This window comes from Crassostrea angulata, chromosome 3 (genome assembly GCF_025612915.1).
Source record: "Crassostrea angulata isolate pt1a10 chromosome 3, ASM2561291v2, whole genome shotgun sequence".
Classification (NCBI taxonomy): Eukaryota; Metazoa; Mollusca; class Bivalvia; order Ostreida; family Ostreidae; genus Magallana; species Magallana angulata.
In genome coordinates, this window is record NC_069113.1 from 36,113,167 (window position 1) to 36,134,126 (window position 20,960).

The 20,960-nt window shown below is 33.5% G+C and overlaps 1 protein-coding gene across 2 annotated transcripts in view; it reads right to left on the reverse strand.

Annotated features, from left to right (window-relative positions):
• LOC128178803 (uncharacterized) overlaps window positions 1-20,960 on the reverse strand; it is a 55,237-nt gene that overhangs the window by 20,590 nt on the left and 13,687 nt on the right. For both annotated transcript variants that reach the window (XM_052846163.1, XM_052846162.1), the window contains 9 exons: window positions 20,648-20,698; window positions 20,353-20,496; window positions 20,023-20,241; window positions 10,791-11,096; window positions 10,575-10,669; window positions 10,364-10,490; window positions 10,140-10,271; window positions 9,374-9,580; window positions 8,970-9,254 (listed from right to left, as the gene is read on the reverse strand). In XM_052846163.1, the coding sequence (XP_052702123.1) occupies window positions 8,970-9,254; window positions 9,374-9,580; window positions 10,140-10,271; window positions 10,364-10,490; window positions 10,575-10,669; window positions 10,791-11,096; window positions 20,023-20,241; window positions 20,353-20,496; window positions 20,648-20,663 (1,531 nt within the window). In that variant the 5' untranslated portion in view covers window positions 20,664-20,698. The remainder of the gene's footprint in view (window positions 1-8,969; window positions 9,255-9,373; window positions 9,581-10,139; window positions 10,272-10,363; window positions 10,491-10,574; window positions 10,670-10,790; window positions 11,097-20,022; window positions 20,242-20,352; window positions 20,497-20,647; window positions 20,699-20,960) is intronic.

The window sequence follows — 20,960 nt, forward strand, 5'->3', positions numbered from 1 at the left end:
CTTCTTACTGTCCATGTGAGAACACATTCCAAGGATTTCATTTTGTGTTCTTACGATTTACATTGCACTATATCACTGTTAATTGTCAATATATCTCAAGTAGCTGTATATTTAGACTGAAGATATATGCCCAACTTGCTAATATCAACATTCTGTCAAGTCATCCACATAATATGATCACACAATTACTCAGATATATCTCTTTATGTAGTCAGCTACTTGTGCATTTCGTTACAAATATCATTATTTTTTGGCGGTTTTGTCAATATATCTCAAGTAGCTGAATATATAGATTGAAGATATATGCCAGACATGCTAATATCAACATTCTGTCAAGTCATCCACATAATATTACGACACAATTACTCAGATATCTCTCTTTATGTAGTCAGCTACTTGTGCATTTCGTTACAAATAACCTTATATTTTGGCGGTCTTGTCAATATATCTCAAGTAGCTGTATATTTAAATTGAAGATATATGCCAGACATGCTACTATCAACATTCTGTCAAGTCATCAACATAATATTACGACACAATATCTCAGATATCTCTCTCTATGTAATCAGCTACTTGTGCATTTCGTTACAAATATCTTTATTTTTTGGCGGTTTTGTCAATATATCCCAAGTAGCTGAATATAAAGATTGAAGATATATGCCAGACATGCTACTATCAACATTCAGTCAAGTCATCCACATAATATTACGACACAATTACTCAGATATCTCTCTCTATGTAGTCAGCTACTTGTGCATTTCGTTACAAATATCTTTATTTTTGGCTGTTTTGTCAATATATCTCAAGTAGCTGAATATATAGATTGACGATATATGCCAGACATGCTAATATCAACATTCTGTCAAGTCATCCACATAATATTACGACACAATTACTCAGATATCTTTATCTATGTAGTCAGCTACTTGTGCATTTCGTTACAAATATCTTTATTTTTGGCTGTTTTGTCAATATATCTCAAGTAGCTGAATATATAGATTGACGATATATGCCAGACATGCTAATATCAACATTCTGTCAAGTCATCCACATAATATTACGACAAAATTACTCAGATATCTCTCTTTATGTAGTCAGCTACTTGTGCATTTTGTTACAAATATCTTTATTTTTTGTCTGTTTTGTCAATATATCTCAAGTAGCTGTATATTTAAATGGAAGATATATGCCAGACATGCTATTATCAACATTTCTTCAAGTCATCCACATAATATTACGACACAATATCTCAGATATCTCTCTTGATGTAGTCCGCTACTTGTGCATTTTGTTACAAATATCCTAATTTTTTGGCGGTTTTGTCAATATATTGCAAGTAGCTGTATATTTAAATTGAAGATATATGCCAGACTTGCTAAAGTAACATTCCTTCAAGTCATCGACATAATATTACGACACAGGTACTCAGATATCTCTTTTTATGTAGTCAGCTACTTGTGCATTTTGTTACAAATATCTTTTTTCTCCCCATCATTTTTTCGTGTGCACGTAAAAAGATGAAGAGAATGAAAGAAAATAACCAGTGAAATTGAAATTATAAGTTATTTTTGCCCCCCCCCCCTCCCCTTACAGATAAGATTTTTACAATCTTTATGATTTTAATTTTTTTTTGTTTCTTCTTTAATATTTAAATTAAAAACTAGATATCTTTAATCTTTATGTGCAGAAATTTGAGTAACATGGAAAGTGTTAAAATGAAGATAGAGATTATGAGTGATATCTGAGTAGTTGTGCCGTAATATCATGTGGATGACCTAATAGAATGTTGAAATAAGGGAGACTGGTTAATATGAGCAATCTATACATAAAGCTACTTGAAAAATGTTGACAAAATCCTAAAAAAGAAAAAAAATATTTTTAACAAAATGTTTTAGAAGCTGATGAGATTTAAAGGGATATCTAAGTAATTGTGTCATAATATCATGTTGGTGACCTTATAGAATGTTTAAATCAACCACACTAGTAGATATCTTCATTTTTTTACACCGCTACTTTAGGTTAATCAACTAAACTGTTGAAAATGGAAGTTTTTATAACAAAATGCACTTGTAGCCGATGAGATTGAGAAAGATACATAAGTAATTATGTCGTAATATCATGTGGATGTCCTAATATAATATTAAAATGAACATGACTTGTATATATCAGCAATCTATATACAGCTACTTGAGATATATTGACAACCCCGCCAAAAAATAAAGATATTTGTAACAAAATGCACAAGTAGCTGACTACATAAAGAGAGATATCTGAGAAATTGTGTCGTAATATTATGTGGATGACTTGAAGGAATGTCGATCATAGCATGTCTGGCATATATCTTCAATTTAAATATACAGCTACTTGAGATATATAGACAAAACCGCCAAAAAATAATGATATTTGTAACAAAATGCACGAGTAGCTGACTACATAAAGAAAGATATCTGAGTAATTGTGTCGTAATAATATGTGGATGACTTGAAGGAATGTTGATAATAGTATGTCTGGCATATATCTTCCATTTAAATATACAGCTACTTGAGATATATTGACAAAACCACAAAAAATTAACGATATTTGTAACAAAATGCACAAGTAGCTGACTACATAAAGAAAGATATCTGAGTAATTGTGTCGTAATATTATGTGGATGACTTTAGGGATTTTGATAATAGCATGTCTGGCATATATCTTCAGTTTAAATATACAGCTACTTGCAATATATTGACAAAACCGTCAAAATATAAGGATATTTGTAACAAAATGCACGAGTAGCTGACCACATAAAGAGCGATATCTGAGTAATTGTGTCGTAATAATATGTGGATGATCTGAAGGAATGTTGATAATAGCATGTCTGGCATATATCTTCAATTTAAATATACAGCTACTTGAGATATATTGACAACCCTGCCAAAAAATAAAGATACTTGTAGCAAAATGCACAAGTAGCTGACTATATACAGAGAGATATTTGAGTAATTGTGTCGTAATATTATGTGGATGACTTGAAGGAATGTTGATAATAGCATGTCTGGCATATATCTTCCATTTAAATATACAGCTACTTGTGATATATTGACAAAACCATCAATAAATAACGATATTTGTAACATAATGCACAAGTAGCTGACTACATAAAGAGAGACATCTGAGTAATTGTGTCGTAATATTATGTGGATGACTTTAGGGATTTTGATAATAGCATATCTGGCATATATCTTCAATCTAAATATACAGCTTCTTGAGATATATTGACAACCCCGCCAAAAAATAACGATATTTGTAACAAAATGCACAAGTAGCTGACTACATAAAGAGAGGTATCTGAGTAATTGTGTCATAATATTATGGGGATGACTTGTAGGAATGTTGATAATAGCATGTCTGGCATACATCTTCCATTTAAATATACAGCTACTTGAGATATATTGACAAAACCGCCAAAATCGTAACAAAATGCGCGAGTAGCTGACCACATAAAGAGCGATATCTGAGTAATTGTGTCGTAATATTATGTGGATGATTTGAGGGAATGTTGATAATAGCATATCTGGCATATATCTTCAGTTTAAATATACAGCTCCTTGCAATTTATTGACAAAACCGTCAAAATATAAGGATATTTGTAACAAAATTCACTAGTAGCTGACTACATACAGAGGGATATCTGAGTAATTGTGTCGTAATATTATGTGGATGACTTGACATAATGTTGATATTAGCAAGTCTGGCATATATCTTCAATTTATATATACAGCTACTTGAGATATATTGACAATTGACAGTGATATAGTGCAATGTACATCTTAAGAACACAAATAAAAAATCCTAGGTATGTGTTCTCACATGAACAGTAACAAGTGACTAGAAGTCAAGTTTCTTTCATCTCGTAGCCAGTTACTAGTAGCTAGGTTTTCTTACTTCTCGAAGCCAGTTACTAGTAGCCAGTTACGAGTAGCCAACTTTGATTTTATCTCGTAGTCAGTTACTAGTAGCTAGGTTTTATTACTTCTCGTAGCCAGTTACTAGTAGCCAGTTACTAGTAGCTAACTTTACCTATCTGATGATGATATCTTAGTTATTACTGGTCCTAACTTCACCAAACTTGCATGGATGGTGCGTCTTATGATACTGATGCACCTGACAGGCTTAAATGCTGAATCTGAGCCAAAGGTTTATGATGCTTGATGAGGTTTAGTTTTTTGGAACAGGTCACAAGTTTTATAGATGATCGCTTGCATAGTTGATTTAACTATATTATTAATGAAACGCAGACGTTGCTTCAGATGCAGAGCCTGATCTCCATTATCAAGGATGCTAAAGAAATCTCCTACCTCACTCAAACCTGCTTGATAGATAGATGTGGTTGTTGTTAAATGATATAACATGATTCCTATGATATAATATTGTATGATATGAAACAGTATTGTTTAATATGAAACAATATAATACCATATGATATATTGTAAAACGTTATATGATACGATATAATATTGTATCATTTTAGTTGATATTTTATGATATGATATTGTATCATGATATTGTTCTGTATAGTATTGTATAGTATGATACAGTACTGTATTATATAGTGTTATATTAATTATTTAATCACATGATACTATTACATATGATATTGCAATATATAATATTGCATTCTATGATATAATATTGTATATTCTATGATATTGTATCATACGGTATTGTATAATATGATATTTGTTTCTGTAATATAGAAATATATCAAATTAAATTGTATATATGATATTGTAATATTAATTCGTGCTCGGTTGATATGCTTTTCTATGAAGTTGATATATCTTTGGATCGACCTTGTGAAAGGGCTACATTCGTTATATTATTTTCCAAAGAAGAATTGGCAAAATTAAAATTATGAAAAAATCTTAAAGCAATCAAGCAGTTTTAAAATCGGTGTTGTGCTTTTAAACTGATAAAGCAATATTTTATCAAAACAATTGATTAATAGAGTAATTTCATATTTCCTGAAATAACAACACTTTATTATCTCCATTCTTCGTTCTAGCTTCCATGTAAAATTTATCCAGCAAGTCGTCTAACTTCTCGCACTCGAAATTTTTCAAGTCTCCGTTCTCGCCTTTCGATTCGAGATATTCTCGAAATACCTTAACGGCTGTTGCAGTTACCCTGTTAGTGTTCCTTGCATCAACATTTTCCATTGTAACTTTCATTACCGCGTCATTAATTGTCGCAAAACGACCTTTCACTTTAACGTCTGCAACTTCCATCTTTGTTGTTTATTTACGCGGAGAGAATTTTGATTGGTTGGGGTGAATCACGCCAGCCGATCAAATTCATTTTAACATTAGAGCAAAATTTCCCTTATCTATATTAAGAAAGTACAGGTCAATCCGAGTTTTTAAAACTTATTTTTAGAAAGAACAGGTCAATTCGAATTTTTATACTTCGACACGTGATATCAAAAGAACCAATCATAGAATTTGTTATAATGCATGAAAATAATATTATAAAATATCGTATCATACGATATTGTATAATATGATATTGGTTTATATGATATATTATGATATCACATGAAATTGTATTTTATGATGTTGTAATATATACTATTGTATCATATGATACAATATGTATAATAAAATTGTATTATATAATATTTTATTTAATCCCATGATATTGTATCATTTGATATGATACAATGTTGTATCAAATTATATTGTATCATATAATACAGTATCATATTATTAACAAATATGATACAGTATCATACAATACAATATCATACTATATCATACAATATAATAACACATGTTTCAATGTTATGATGTATTATTGCAAAATGATATTGTTTCATATAATACAATATTGTATTATGTTTTATGATATTTTATTATTTGATCAAATACAATAATGTATAACACAATACAATGTTATATCATACGTTACAATATCATATTCACAATTTTTGTATGGTATTTTATGCTATTATATGATATATATTGTAAGTATGATAGGATGCAATTTTTAATTTTATATCATTGTATTATTTAACATATGATCATATGATTATTATACAATCTTTTAACAGATGATATACGATAATGTTTTTAAAACAGAATCCATAAATATTCAAGATCATAAAGGATGGTTTTCATTTAATATGATATTGGTGGTCTCATAAAGGTGATGCCTCGTCTCGGTGAGCTTTGTAATCTGTGATTACCTATGTTTTATAATTGCGGAGCTCTCTATCGTTAAAGGGTTCTGAGGCATATTTTGGAAATTTTATTTTTATAAAATTAAATTATCCAGGGGGATAGGGTCCGGACCCCCTCTCCCCTTTTACTGCGTCAAATTATTAATATTGAATTTTCCCTGGGACACCCTCTCCCCCCTCTAGATCCATGCATGAGCAAGGAGTGTCGCATAATGAAATAAGAATGTTACTGTGTTTGGTCCACGGTAAACAGACGGCTGGTAAGTGACAGGGATCTGGAAGTGCATATGTACACATTATGGTGGACATTAAATTTTGTGTGGAGTATATAATGATTAGGCATAGCCAGCACTGGTAAACATATATGTCACATGTACACATTAAAATATTTATAAACATTCATAGTGAGCGCGATGGCCTAGCGCATGCGTACCAATATTAGCCTGGATTAATCGAAAAACCTTGGCGAGTATGGTGCCTGCATTAAATTCTATGTATTCGACCGAGACTTGCTGAATGCAATCAAAAACAGGCGAATGCGAAAGTGCGAAGATGCGACTTGCGAGTGCGAAGTTGGGAAGGAGCGAAAGTAGTATCGCTCCTTCGCCTTCGCACTTTCGCACTTTAGGCATCACATCTTCGCGCTTCGTCGTCGCATCTTCGCACTTTTGCTCCTTTGCCTTCGCACATTCGCCTTTGCACCCTGAGGTCGGAGTGGCCCTATCGGAACACCGTAGATATATGAAAATGTAATTGTTAAAGGGGCATGGTCACGATTTTGATCAAATTCTATTTTTCTGTTTTCATTATTTACAATGCTTAAGGAAAGCATTTCTACTGAAATTTGAGGGTCAGTTGTAAAGTTATAAGCAAGATACAGGGCTCACAATTCTTTGTCATGTTAACAAGGCTCGTTCCCTGTTGTTGTTTACATAGGTTCAATATACCAGTAAAAAATCTTTTTCAAGCTGATTTGTCTATCTTCTTCTTCATTTTAAGCATAAATAAACAGTTCCTTACGTTTAACACATTCATTAGGTCTAAAATTAGAATGTTCACTTCAACATTCAAAATGTAAACAAAAGCTTTGTTTACATAGCAAAGAATTGCAAACTCTGTATTTTGCTTATAACTCAACGACTGACACTCAAAATTTGGTTGCCTATTAAAAATGCCTTACTAAAGCATTGTGAATATTAAGATCGGAAATGTTTTTGACTAAAATCGTGACCATGCCCCTTTATGATGTTAGCCATTCCCAGATGCAATACGTCAATGTCTTGTCATAATGGAAGGATTTTTATTTTCTAAGCTATACTACTTCTTTCACTTTGAGTTTATTTAAATATGAATTATAATTTCTGTTACTTTCTGTAAACTGCAGCAGTAAAAATTACAACTGTGTAAAGACTATTTCACAAATACTAAAAAATTTACTGAAAAACTTTAATCTACAAGGGGGTCATTATTCTACAGGGGTCACATTTCTTCATGTGGAGTGTGCTCATTTTTATGAAATTGACACTTATTTTTCAGGCAAAGGGGTCATTTTTCTACGTAGAATAATGACCGGGGGTCATTTTTCTGCGTAGAATAATGAATAATGACCGGGGGTTCATTATTCTACGTCGAAAAATGACCCCCGGTCATTATTGTACGGGGGGTCATTATTCCTCATTACACCGGCTGATTAGTTTCTGAGAAGAAGATTTTTTAAAGATTTACTCTATATATTCCTATGTTAAACTTCGATATATTCCTAGGTAAAACTTCGATCACCCATTGTGGCATCTTCCTATCCCCGGGGTCATGATTTTCACAACTTTGAATCTACACTACCTGAGGATGCTTTCACATAAGTTTCAGCTTTCCTGGCCGATTAGTTTCTGAGAAGAAGATTTTTTAAGATTTACTCTATATATTCCTATGTTAAACTTGTACACCCCATTGTGGCCCCACCCTACCCCCGGGGTCATGATTTTCACAACTTTGAATCTACACTACCTGAGGATGCTTCCACACAAGTTTCAGCTTTCCTGGCTGATTAGTTTCTGAGAAGAAGATTTTTAAAGATTTACTCTATATATTCATATGTTTAACTTCGACCCCACATTGTGGCCCCACCCTACCCCCGGGGGTCATGATTTTCACAACTTTCAATCTACATTACCTGAGGATGTTTCCACACAAGTTTCAGCTTTCCTGGCCGATTAGTTTCTCAGAAGAAGATTTTTAAAGATATACTTTATATATTCATATGTTAAACTTCGACCCCCCCCACTGTGGCCCCACCCTACCCCTGGGGGTCATGATTTTCACAATTTTGTATCTACACTACCTGAGGATGCTTCCACACAAGTTTCAGCTTTCCTGGTCTTATGGTTCATGAGAAGAAGATTTTTGAAAATTTCTCGAAAATTTTCATAAATTCCTAATTATCTCCCTTTGCAAAAGGGCGTGGTTCTTAAATTTCACAACTTTGAATCCCCTTAGGCTAAGAATGCTTTGTGCCAAGTTTGGTTGAAATTGGCCCAGGGGTTCTTGAGAAGGTGTTGAAAATGTGAAAAGTTTACAGACAGACGGACAGACAGACAGACGGACAGACAGACAGACGGACGACAGACAAAATGTGATCAGAATAGCTCACTTGAGCTTTCAGCTTAGGTAAGCTAAAAATATTGTGTAAGTTGATATCAACAATTGTTGTACCCAATTTATCACCTATTTCTGAGGAATTCAATGATATTACCAATGCTGATGACTGTCTCATTTTTTATTACTTTTTGTACTCTTCTCCATGATGCAGCTATTTGTCCATCGTCGGTTTTGATATATTTTAGAAAGGTTTTGATATATGCTTCTTTCATCATGAATGTAACAACAATCGGTCCACTTTGCAAAGCTGTCATTATGATTTGACCAGGGTGCACATTTATTGATGTTGCTAGCCAATTTCGGAGCTCTTGCACATCAGACGTGTGTGATTCTAGTTCAGTCATCATAAGCTGGAATTTCAAGTGTTGATTCTGGCCACCTTAAGAAATCGTACCATTAACGTTACTATTAATATGATAAAAATAAGTATATAGAATTGATTAAGTCAATTCAATAAATTTAATTCAAAGGATTAAATAATTGAAACACATGGCTTACATGCAATGAAATTTGTTTGGAAACATTTCAGATTAAATATATATCCAGCTGAAAATTTCCGACATTTTTCAACTAGCTGATGATCTTCGCATTTCTCAAATATCCATTCAAGAAACCTCATGTTATATTGGAGTTTAAACGTATCCGACAATTCATTCAGCATTCTAGTTGCATCAGTTTTGCAAACGCGCTCCTGGTCCATGAGGTCTTGAAAAAGAGAAAAGAGGCCCATAGGCCACTTCCATCAACATCAACTATACCCTAAGGTCTTTAAAAACATCATCGAATATTCCTGACTAAAAGAGAGAGATCATGTTATGAAAATTATCTACACCTTTTTACAATACATAGCTTCAATATTACAAAACAAATCATAGCCTTTATTCATTCCAAAAGTTTTGATTAGTTATATTTCCTTCAAAAGTTAATATGCCGTTGTGGCCTCTTGGCCCTCAGGGTAAATGTATGTTTTTCAAATAAAATAATTGCAAAAATAGTTCAAATTTTAGCTCCCCCTCGAATGTGATCGTGACCATTCATTTGCTAAAGTTAGGTTGCGTTTTGCCAAATGGTGCTAGGGAAGCTATAGATTTAATTTGAAATAGCGTCGCCATAAAAAAAAATGACGACTTCAATTAATTTAACAAATTCTGATCAGAAATATTCCCTTGCGAACTATGCTCAGCATGGTGTCGGTTGTAAAATATCAATTTATGAAAACCATGTGAATGAATATTTTGCTATCAAGGATATAATGGTCAAGTACTTTCCAAATGAGTCATATCCCGCAAAACAGTTTTCATTGCATGTAAAGTGTCGTCGGTAATACAGCTTCCAGTTCTCTCTAAGAAAGTGTGGAATTCTTGTAATCCTTGTGAAGGCCTTCCTTCCACTTTATCTTTAAATTTCAAAAAATAACATTTAATGTGATAAAAATGATTGATGTTAATGAATATCTGTATCATGAAACGAATGCCATGTCAAATATACCTGTGGCAAAGTCCCTTTTCTGGAGATTCGATGTTGCGTTGTCATTGCATTCTAAAATATTGCCAACCTTGAGATTCGATGATGCGTTGTCATTGCATTCCAAAATTTTGTCTACAGATGAAGCGGTCTGAAAAGATAAATATTAAATAACACATTGAATCTCTCACGATCATAGCAAATATGTTGACAAAATAAATGTAAAGTGATTTACCCTTTCTATTTCTTCGTTAGAATTCAAAGGAACGTCCTGGTCTTTCTCACTTGTTTTTTCGTCAGCATTTGATCTCTTTCGAGGCAAAACATCATCTTAGAGAGCAAGGACATTTTAAACTTATAAACATCATTATACAAGATTCATTTCATAATAATCTTAATAAGTAAAATGTGTTAGTGACAGAAAGATACTAAAGAGACATAAGATACATACCTGAGGGATATATAGTTTCGTCCTGTACGATCACTTTTAAAACTTTGAACTTTAATCGAAGCTTTAACATCCTCTGACATGTCATGCTTCTTTTTTCAGGCGTATAAAGTGCCCTCAGTTTTGAAATTAGGTAATTTCTTATCATAAATGTTACAATTACGCATCCATTCTTTACTCCAGACACAATTACATCGTCAAACTGGGCATTAAGTAAAGTTGCAACCATCACTCGTAATTTTTCAAGCTCAGTTCGCGAGTACCTTGATATATCAGGGCAGTTGATAACATATATTACCTTTGTGTGATCTGAAAAAAAGAAAATGATATTGTACAACCCCACTCTCTGTCAAACGTCGATATATGAACAAAGCAGATACCGGTATATAAATACAATATAAAGATCTGTCAAAACATGTTACGTTTCATTTTGTTCAAACTTTGAAATCGTAGATTTTATCCCCTATGGCACACAGTAACCTATAGAATAGTTAAACTAGCTAGCTTGCACACCAGCACCGCAATTTTTTATTCCCAATGTGTTAAAAAAGCTAATCTGAAAATAAATATATTCGTAATCAATCTACGATGACATTAGAAATTTCTTAGAATTAGCTTGTTTCTATCTTTGTTTCAAAAAGATCACCACTGCTTGTTTATATAGTAATTTTAAAAATACACTCATATTAATATGAAAAATGTTTTTAAATTCAGAAAATAACATCTGCACTGCTTTTCGAAGTTTCTAGAGTGCCATGGATTAAAGTTTTCTACTTCTTTGTAGCCGGTGCCAATTAAAAATCAATTAAAATCAGTAATATTCTCTGGAAACTTTTATTTTTGAGTTTTATATACTTGATAAACGTATTAACTTGATAACAAAATATCTAACAAAAGAAAACACATGGTGTATTATCTGCCTTTGTCATTGTTAGCATATACTTTTTAGAAGCTTATATTTGTAGAATACGATAAGGGTCGGCTCTATTCAGAATCTAAAGATTTTTTTTTCATGTTTCATTGCTTCTCATTATACCCGCACTTTCTCAAGAAAGTTCGGGTATGTTGTTGTTACCCTGTTCCGTCCGTCCGTCTGTCACGTTTTACTTTCTCAAACTGCTCTTACATCTTATAAACCAGCAAACTAAACTCTTGGAGTTTGATTTGGAGTATCATGTTGTTTTGTAAAAAGGTTTCAAAAATTCTCTGTTAGTCCTGGGGGTCAAATAATTGGTAAAAAATGAAGTTTTTTCACAAAAAACCTTTTTCCTCGAAAATCCTCCTACATTTTTAACAGTAGATAAATCATCTCTTGGAACATGTTTTAGGGTATCCTAAAGATGCGCAATAAGGTTTCAGAATTTTCAATTTTGTCCTGGGGGTCATTAAATGGCTGAAAAATGAGGTGTTTTTTGTTTTTTTGTTTTTTTTTAAACTGGTTTCAAAAACGTCATTTTTTTGGCAGTAGCCAAATGATCTTCTAGAATATAATTGGGGGTGTCATATTGAAGTGTGATCAGGTTCCAGAATTTTTTTTTATTAAGGGGATCAGTGGGCAACAAAAAATGACGTTTTTTGCAAAAAAAAAGTATGGTTCCCAGAACTCCTCTTACAACTTTTGGAGTAGCTACGTCATCTCTTGGGATATAATTGGGGCTGTCCTATAGATGTGCAATAAGGTTTTAAAAAATTACATTTCATCCAGGGAGTCAAATAGTAGCAGAAAATTAACGTTTATCACTAAAAAAACATAGATCCAAGAGCTCCTCTTATGATTTAATTGATAGACACATCATATCTTTGGATATGATAGGGACTGTTCAATAGATGTGCAGTAAGGTTTTAAAAATTTAAATTTCATCCAGGGAGTCAAAAAGTAGCAGAAAATTGACGTTTATCACTTCAAAAAAAAAAAAACATAGATCCTAGATCTCCTTTTTATGACTTAATGGATAGACACATCATATCTTGGGATATGATAGGAACTGTTCCATAGATGTGCATTACGGTTTTGAAAAATGAAATTTAACCCTGAGGCCCATTACCTACATACCTTTTGATGCCCTTTAAGGATCAAGAATAAACATGGTTAAGGGGTTGGGATCTCAACCGTTTTCGAGATATTCGTGCATTCCTGTTTGAGGGGGGTCATGACCACCCCCGGGGCCCATGACCTACATACCGTTTGATGCCCCTTGACACAAGGAACAAGAAAATATATACGGTTTAAGGGTGGGGATCTCAACTGTTTTGAAGATATTAACGGACTTGCTGTTTGAGGGGGGGGGGGGTCAGGACCACCCACAGGGCCCATGATCTACATAACATTTGATACCCCTTGACATCAGAAACATGAATATATATGGTTTAGGGGTCATGATTATAACAGTTTCTGAGATATATGGTAATTTCAAATTCCTGGGGGGTGGGGATGACCCCAGGGGTCAGATCTAATAAACCCTATATATTGCCAGTAAGAGTCAATATATGATTATGAAAACCCAATATTTTTATCTTTGTCCATTTTCAAGTTACCATTTACAATAGAGTCTACGATTCTTCCTATAAGGTTCAATGTTAGACCCCACACCCTTTTGACCCCCCCCCCCCCCCCGAAAAGTGGTTGTCTAACCCAAAATGAGACAAATCAAACCAGGGTGCACAACTAGATATGCAGGCCTATCATATCCTAGAGTTTTGTACAATTCTGTTCAGCCATCTCTGAGAAACAAGTTCAGGGCGGGAAAGAAGAAAAAGAAGACGAAGAATAATAATACATGTATTAAGAACCGTACAAAAGCAATAAGTCTCCAAATTTCATTCGGGAGACATAATAATAAGGATTAAATAGAGATACGATCATCAAACATCAATAATTTAAAGATAATTGACAATTTCTGATTCTAAGGGGGTCAGGATGACCCCTTAGGGTAATGACCTACATGCCATAATGATCTGATGCGCCATGACCTAAGGAGGGATAATATCTTTGGATTAAGGTGGGGATCTCAATGATTTTTATGATATTTGATAATTTCAGGAAGAGCACTTGGGATCATGACATACATATCATCTGAAATGCCTTGAACAAAGAAACAATAATATAATATGTACATGACATATTATTCAATCTAAGAACCCTGATATAGATCAATCATCTATGTTTTGTAATACTTCCTATGTATATATACATGTATTAGTTTGTGTTTTGTTCTATACTATTCATATACATATTCACTGTAGTATGGCTTAGTCTTATTTTAAATTACATTTAAAAAATTGTCAAATATATGACTTGGAACCCCCACCCCCAAACAAACTCAAGTATAACCCCCCCCCCTTAATTGTCGAATGATCTATTAAATCATATTTCTACCTTGGGATCAATAACTAGTATTCATTGACAAGTTAAAATTAATAACAATAAATGATTCAAATTATAAATGTCTATACTCCACACCCCCCCCCCCCAATCTAACCTGGTTCTAAAGATTCAGTCTTCTTAATACATTCTTACATGTGTACATTAGCAAATTTTAAATCATTTCTTGATTGCTTTTTCTCTTCTGGTGCACATTAACATTTTGAAAATTGCTTAATTCAATTTTTAAGATTTATAAACAAAATTTTATATGCATGTGCATTCGCCTATTTGGGGCAATTGTAAAGTCTCCTAAACAAAGCAGTGACATCATTAGGCTAGGAATTACCCACATCATATGAATAAGATAAAATAATTATTATTTCTAGTTCCAGAATATCAGAGTGTCACCAAGGGGGCATTACCTATATACAATTTGACGCGCAATGACACAAAGAGCAAGAATAAATTATATGGTTTAGGGATGAGGATCTCAGATCTCAGAAGTTAACAAAATATAAAGTGTATCATCATTTTCTATTTCATAAACGCGGGGGGGGGGGGGGGGGAGGGGGGTTAAAGACAACACCTGGGGTCATTAATGTAGTTTACACCATATGATGCATCCTAATGACATTAGAAGATATTTTGTATTTTCCTGTTTCGTGGGGTCAGAACCGTCCCATAATGGCATGACCTACATTGTATTTGATGCATTATAATACATGTACATTAAGAAAGAAATACTCTTTCCTTCCTATTATAACTCATATAAAAATGATAAGTGTCTACACTTACTTACATGTAATACACAAATTTAATACGAAATTGTTTATACAGGGTCAATATGAGGTAAACTCAATAGTGCAACTTTTGCAATTAAAATGACAGAAACTTTACAAATGCAATAGGATTGGTAACGATGATAAAGACCGGGGTTGGGGTATAAATAGCAGCCAATGAGTAAAATGGAGGAAATTTCAATTTTCTTGCCACCTTTCACTTCAGAGAAGAAATTTCTGAATTTAAAAATTTATCAACAAAAATTTTTAATTAATTTTTGTTCCATAACTCAAGTCAACTGAAAGGCTTTTTCAGATAATAAAAGATTAATTATAGATGCTTTATTTCTCTTGAAATTTTCATTTAAAGCTTTGAAGTGAACCAGAAATTCAAATTTCCTCAGATTTAATTGACAGTTGCTTATTGTTTACATTTCTACCGGAAATGTCTATTGCTATAGACGCACTCACAATAAATGTAGGACAGCTTGTCTTACCTCAGAACTGAATAACACAAAGTAATCCTTGTAATTGTTTTATTACTTCGTTATCACTTTGCTAATCATATACAAATAGAAAGAACACACACTTGTTTACAGCCTAGTGTCCGTCCTGCTGCTTTACTCTCCGTATCAAGTTCCTTATCAATGAATGCATGGGTCCTTCGTGGATGGATTAATTACAGTCAGACTTCGAGATTATAAAATGTTATCAATGATATACAGCACACTGATTGAAAACATTACTAATTATCATTAAAAGTGTATGAGGGTTTTACTCCCAGCGATGTCCCATATATGGCACATTTTTTTTGATTTGGAAGCCACCTTCTCACTGTCTGTAAACACATGAAGGTAAAACATCCCTTCGATGACAAACCACGCCACGCAGCCTCGGATTTTGGTGCTTTTCTCTTTTCTCTTTTGGCTTTTGTATCTAGGGTCTTGAAATACACCTCTGTGGAACAGCATAGTCCAGAAAAATTTATATTTTTTTCTTTTCTTAGAGAACTATTCCGTCTGCTTGGCGGTTCACATTCCGATTTCCATCACATCTGATGGTTTCTTTCATTGGTTATACAGGTTCTGCATAAGGAATGGGGACATTCCTCAACATTGTTGTCCTGGGGAATGTGAAATGTCCGTTCAAAATTTCCCAGCACGTCATCATTCTCATCTGTCTCATCAGCATTGCTCTGAATTCCTTCACCTGTTGTTTCTTCCAAATCCCAATTATTAAAGTAAAAAAACTGTATAATTGCTTCTCTTTGCTCTGAATTTACCATCAGTGAAATTACACTTGTGTCTTCTTTTTCCGCCATTATTTTCTTTCTGAGTATTTTTGAGGGAATTTTATTAGGGCAGAGGTAAACAAAAGGATATTTTAGTACTGGTATATTCTAAAATACTTCACACCAATTATTCACAGTTATATTGTAAAACAAAAATTTGAATGTATTGGGGAAAATGCTTTTTTCTAATACAAAGATAGTTCAGAAGTAAGTTTACTGCCAAAAATTTCATGGTAAATATCTCATTATTATGAAAACACCTCTGTGGAACCTCACACAAGTTTGCTGAATTGGAGGCTGATTTATTGACATTTGGCGGGAGGGATTCCCCACTGAGCCAGGACTCATGTGCATAAGACTCTTCCAACAGAGCGCCCATGGGGGTGGATCATCTTTATTTTTACCACATTTTTATAAAGTTTTACACGTATCATGAATTGAGACTGCCCAGTGAAATATGATACTAAGGGTACATATGTATATACATATCTATTTTCATTTGTTGCCATCCATAGCAAAAAGTACATATATACTGAGTCTTTAATTTTAATCATGGAAGAAAGCAAACGAAAACGTCCCGCAACTTTTAAGTTGGAAATTCCAGCAAGTGCTGAAAAGAAGCAGGAAATGTTGCACAATCTCCAAAGTGTAAGAGAAGTTCTTGTAAGAAAATTGGGAGGACCTGTCAACAATACAGATATAATGGATGCTTTGTTGAATTCTTGGAAGTTAGCTGCTGAAGATGAAGAACAAAGTCCTAAAACACCAGGCAGGAACCTTTATCAATGTAAAGAGAGGACAGGTTAACCAAGACTTTTTTGTGACATCACAATTTCCTATCATGATGCTTATGGATATAACTGCTACTCATGGAAGGTATTGTCATGGACAATTGGAAGTTAGAAAAGTGACAAAACGTGGACATGTTGTCTCTTTGATACTGTACAAAACCAGGACATGCTCCACATAAGTACATTTGGGCATCATCTCCCTATCTGCCAAATGGAAAATATTTAATAAACCAAAGAATAAACCATGCTTTCCTGTGTAGTGGCATGCTTCCTTCCCATTACTCCCGATTTTGCACTTCTGCAGGACTTGAAGTGCTGTCGAAACAAAAGAGAACTTCTTTTTTTTTTTGTACAACAGGAGTATGAGGATTCCATAAATACTGCGCTGTTGGAAGAAATCGGTATGTACGAAGATTTAGATGGAATTGATATCATCACAGATGCTCGGCACGGGTGGCGGGAAAATGCCAAGGACACCAGTGTAGTAGCAGTTGTCGAAAAAAGTCACAAGATTTTAAATTGCGTGCACATTAACACTGCTAATGATCCTGTAACACAGCGACATGAAAAAATCGGGACTGAAAAAAATTACCGTGATTTAGAAGCAGAACAAGTCACTGTTCAAATTCACACCCATGACCGCAACCTTTCCATCAATAAAATGGTGAAGGAAACAGTGAGTACAACAAACCAAAATGATATCTGGCATGGGATTAAAAGTGTAAAAAAGGCAATGTCATTAGTTTCTAGCGGGCCTAGATACAAAGAGGGGAAACCTGGTCCGAGGAGTTGTATGACAAACCTGAACCTATAGCAACTCATTTTTATTGGGCGATAAAGAATTGCAATGGAGATTCCAGCTCTTTAAGATCAATGTTAGAAAATTGTGTGGAACACTACAAAGGAAATCACAAACAGTGTCATTCGGAATCAAGATGTAAAAAGGACCCTAACTATGAACCATCTAAAATTGTTATACAGAACCCAGTGGCTGAAAAATTATTGAGAAATGTCATTATCCATTCACTGATTTATAAATACCCTGAAGATTTTAAATTAGGACGTGACACTTACAATGTTGAAAGTTTTAACAACACTTTAAATATTAACGAAGACAAAATATTGCTTTCGGTTGTGACCAGTATAAAGTGCGGGCTTTTTTAGGTACATGTCACTGGAATGAAAATGTTGGGAGGGATTTCACTTCAGTTTCTTACAAAAGTTACCCTAAAGCCCCAAGAAGAAAAGTGGGTAAAAAGAACTACAAGAAACAAACACATCAGTTCAGAAATAACATCTGGAAAAGATACATTAAATCTGTGTTTTCAAAACAAAGGAAATAATAAAAATTAATCAGGTTCCTTGTGATCTTTTAATTCTCTTATCAACACGTGCTTGTGATATGCAGCTATCTATAAATAACTTCACTCTGCAGTGTTATCAGTGCGGAGGCGTGGCCTGTCTCCTTATATGCTTAATTGCCGTCCTTGTGGATATTTTACTAGGTCAACCCCGGTCTATAAGCTTATTCAAATATTAAAAGATAATGATACAGTATGCTGTCAAATTGAGATCACATTTAGAAAGTGAAAGTAGAACTTATGTATGCTGGCATCTCATTCTATTGTGCTCCTGCTACTACATGTATTATGCTTACCTATATTGGTCAACATCATAATGATAATCCAATTAAAACACAATAATGAATTCCTTTAGCTAATCTTAACTAATCATTTTCTGCATATGGAAAACACATACATGTATGTATACACGTGAACCCATCTAATCGAAGAGCTTGGTAAAACTAGTACCCGCCAATGAGACCTGCAGACCTGTGTTGTGTACGTAACTTCAGACAAAGATCAGTTATTTGAAACATGCATGTATTTTTATAACATATCCTTCAAATCCACTTGCACTATTTTATTAGGTAAATAAGAGCTTAAAGGTGGTGCAGGACACCTGCATATTGTGATGTATACTTCCTATTGAGATAAACAATAAAGTATAAATATTAATTAAATATTTACCCCCCAAATAATGTTACCTAACAATGAAGCGCAATGGGTTAGAGCGTTTACATGTCTGTAAGAGCATTGTGGTCCAAGGTGTATTTTTGGTAATAATTTACTATTGATATAAATGAATTTTCATGGAGGGGGGGGGGTCTGGACCCCTCACTCCCACACCTTCTCTAAATCTGTGCACACGATTATGTACATGTACTACTAGGCACACAGAAGCAAATCTAAAACCAGCAACCGCCAAGGCGAGGAGACATAATTTAATTTTGTTTTATAATAATTATATAGACCATTATACTTTCTATGACATGAAATGTTAAGATTATTGATTAACTGAAAATTCGCTGCAAACAGTTCAACCCCAAATTGCACATAAAGTGCTGCTCATGTGTATTATCATATATCATTCTTCAGTTATGAAAATTATAATTTTTAAATTTATTACCGGAGCTTGCATGTGGCCTTCATTTTTTAATTAAACTGGTACAAAACAGTGTTATTTAGGGGCAAACACTTGGTGTGGGTATTACTTTCTAATGACAGCATCTAGTTAATTAAAGTTTTCAATGATTCGTACAAATTGCATTCAAACACATAGTAACCATACTTTAGCAAAATCCTTGGTCCCGTTATGTCCGTTTCAAGTCATGAATTTTGTCAAACTTTCCGCCGGATAGAACAGACTTCACTTAACCCCCTCATGCGTCTTTTTCGAAAATGTAAAGGTCAGAAAACGCAATGCAAACGGAGACGAACACACTAGAAATTTGTCTCAAGTTGAACGTACAGTAGCGATTTAAGATGAGATTGACTGGGCCTTTAATTACTTATTTTGATAATCTAACCTAATCGCTGATGGTTCATGCAACTGATGCAAATTAGGTAATTGCTTATAATGTACCTATTTCCTATAAATTAATCAATTATATGAGAGATAAAATTGTATTGACTAATTTAAAAACAATTTCATGTTAATATATACCTACCTCTCTCTAACAATCTTTTTTCAAAGTACATTATTTCTTCTCCTCTGCTTTTTGCATATTCAACACATCGGTCATAAAGCTTTGGAGCTTTACATGCTAAAAATATTCCTTGCAAGTAGACTACGTTGTCAAATGTATTGTACTTCTTTTCTAAGTACTTCAGCAAATCAATAGGCTCATTAATCCTACTCAAATCATCAGGTCCATTTTCTCGTTGTTCTACATTCAAGATAAATATCAAAATGTCATATATAGGATCTCTAAACTACGAATTCGTGTTATTCTCACATTATCTTTGTTGATATAAACAAAAACGACCATTACAAATACCTTGGAGTCGACATTTTATAAAGTTGACAATTTCTGCTGTCATGCCTTTTTTCAAATTTTGAAGAAAGTTATTATACTGCCATAATTTAGCATCATTGTACATGTTACTCAACAAAGCTGTCCTTCCTTCCTCTTCATTATTGCCTATTTAACAATCCGAAAGGTTGTTAGTATAATATTATACACATAATGCAATGGCAGACAATTTAAACATATTATTTTACTATATGCTCTGACTTTTGAGTCTAGGAATGAATACACGTGTAACATTTATTTGCACTTCCTAATGACATACCATTTTCAGCATGCATTGCGATTTCTTCAAAACATTGATTTTGATTTTGCTCTACAAACAGAAAAAACTGAAACATGCTTTGAATAAAATCCATATGAATGTTTAAAAATTATAAAACATTTACGAAAACGTTGAATGACTTCTGAATGTGTAATGATGGTCCATACTCAGGTAGAAAAAAAAGTTCGAAAGTTTTCATGAAAATAAACAAAATCAATATCGATTTCTTTTCAACAATTGTTAATTTCTATTACATTAATATACAATTTAACATGTTTTAAAAAGTATTAGCTCAAATAATGTTCTTTGAAAA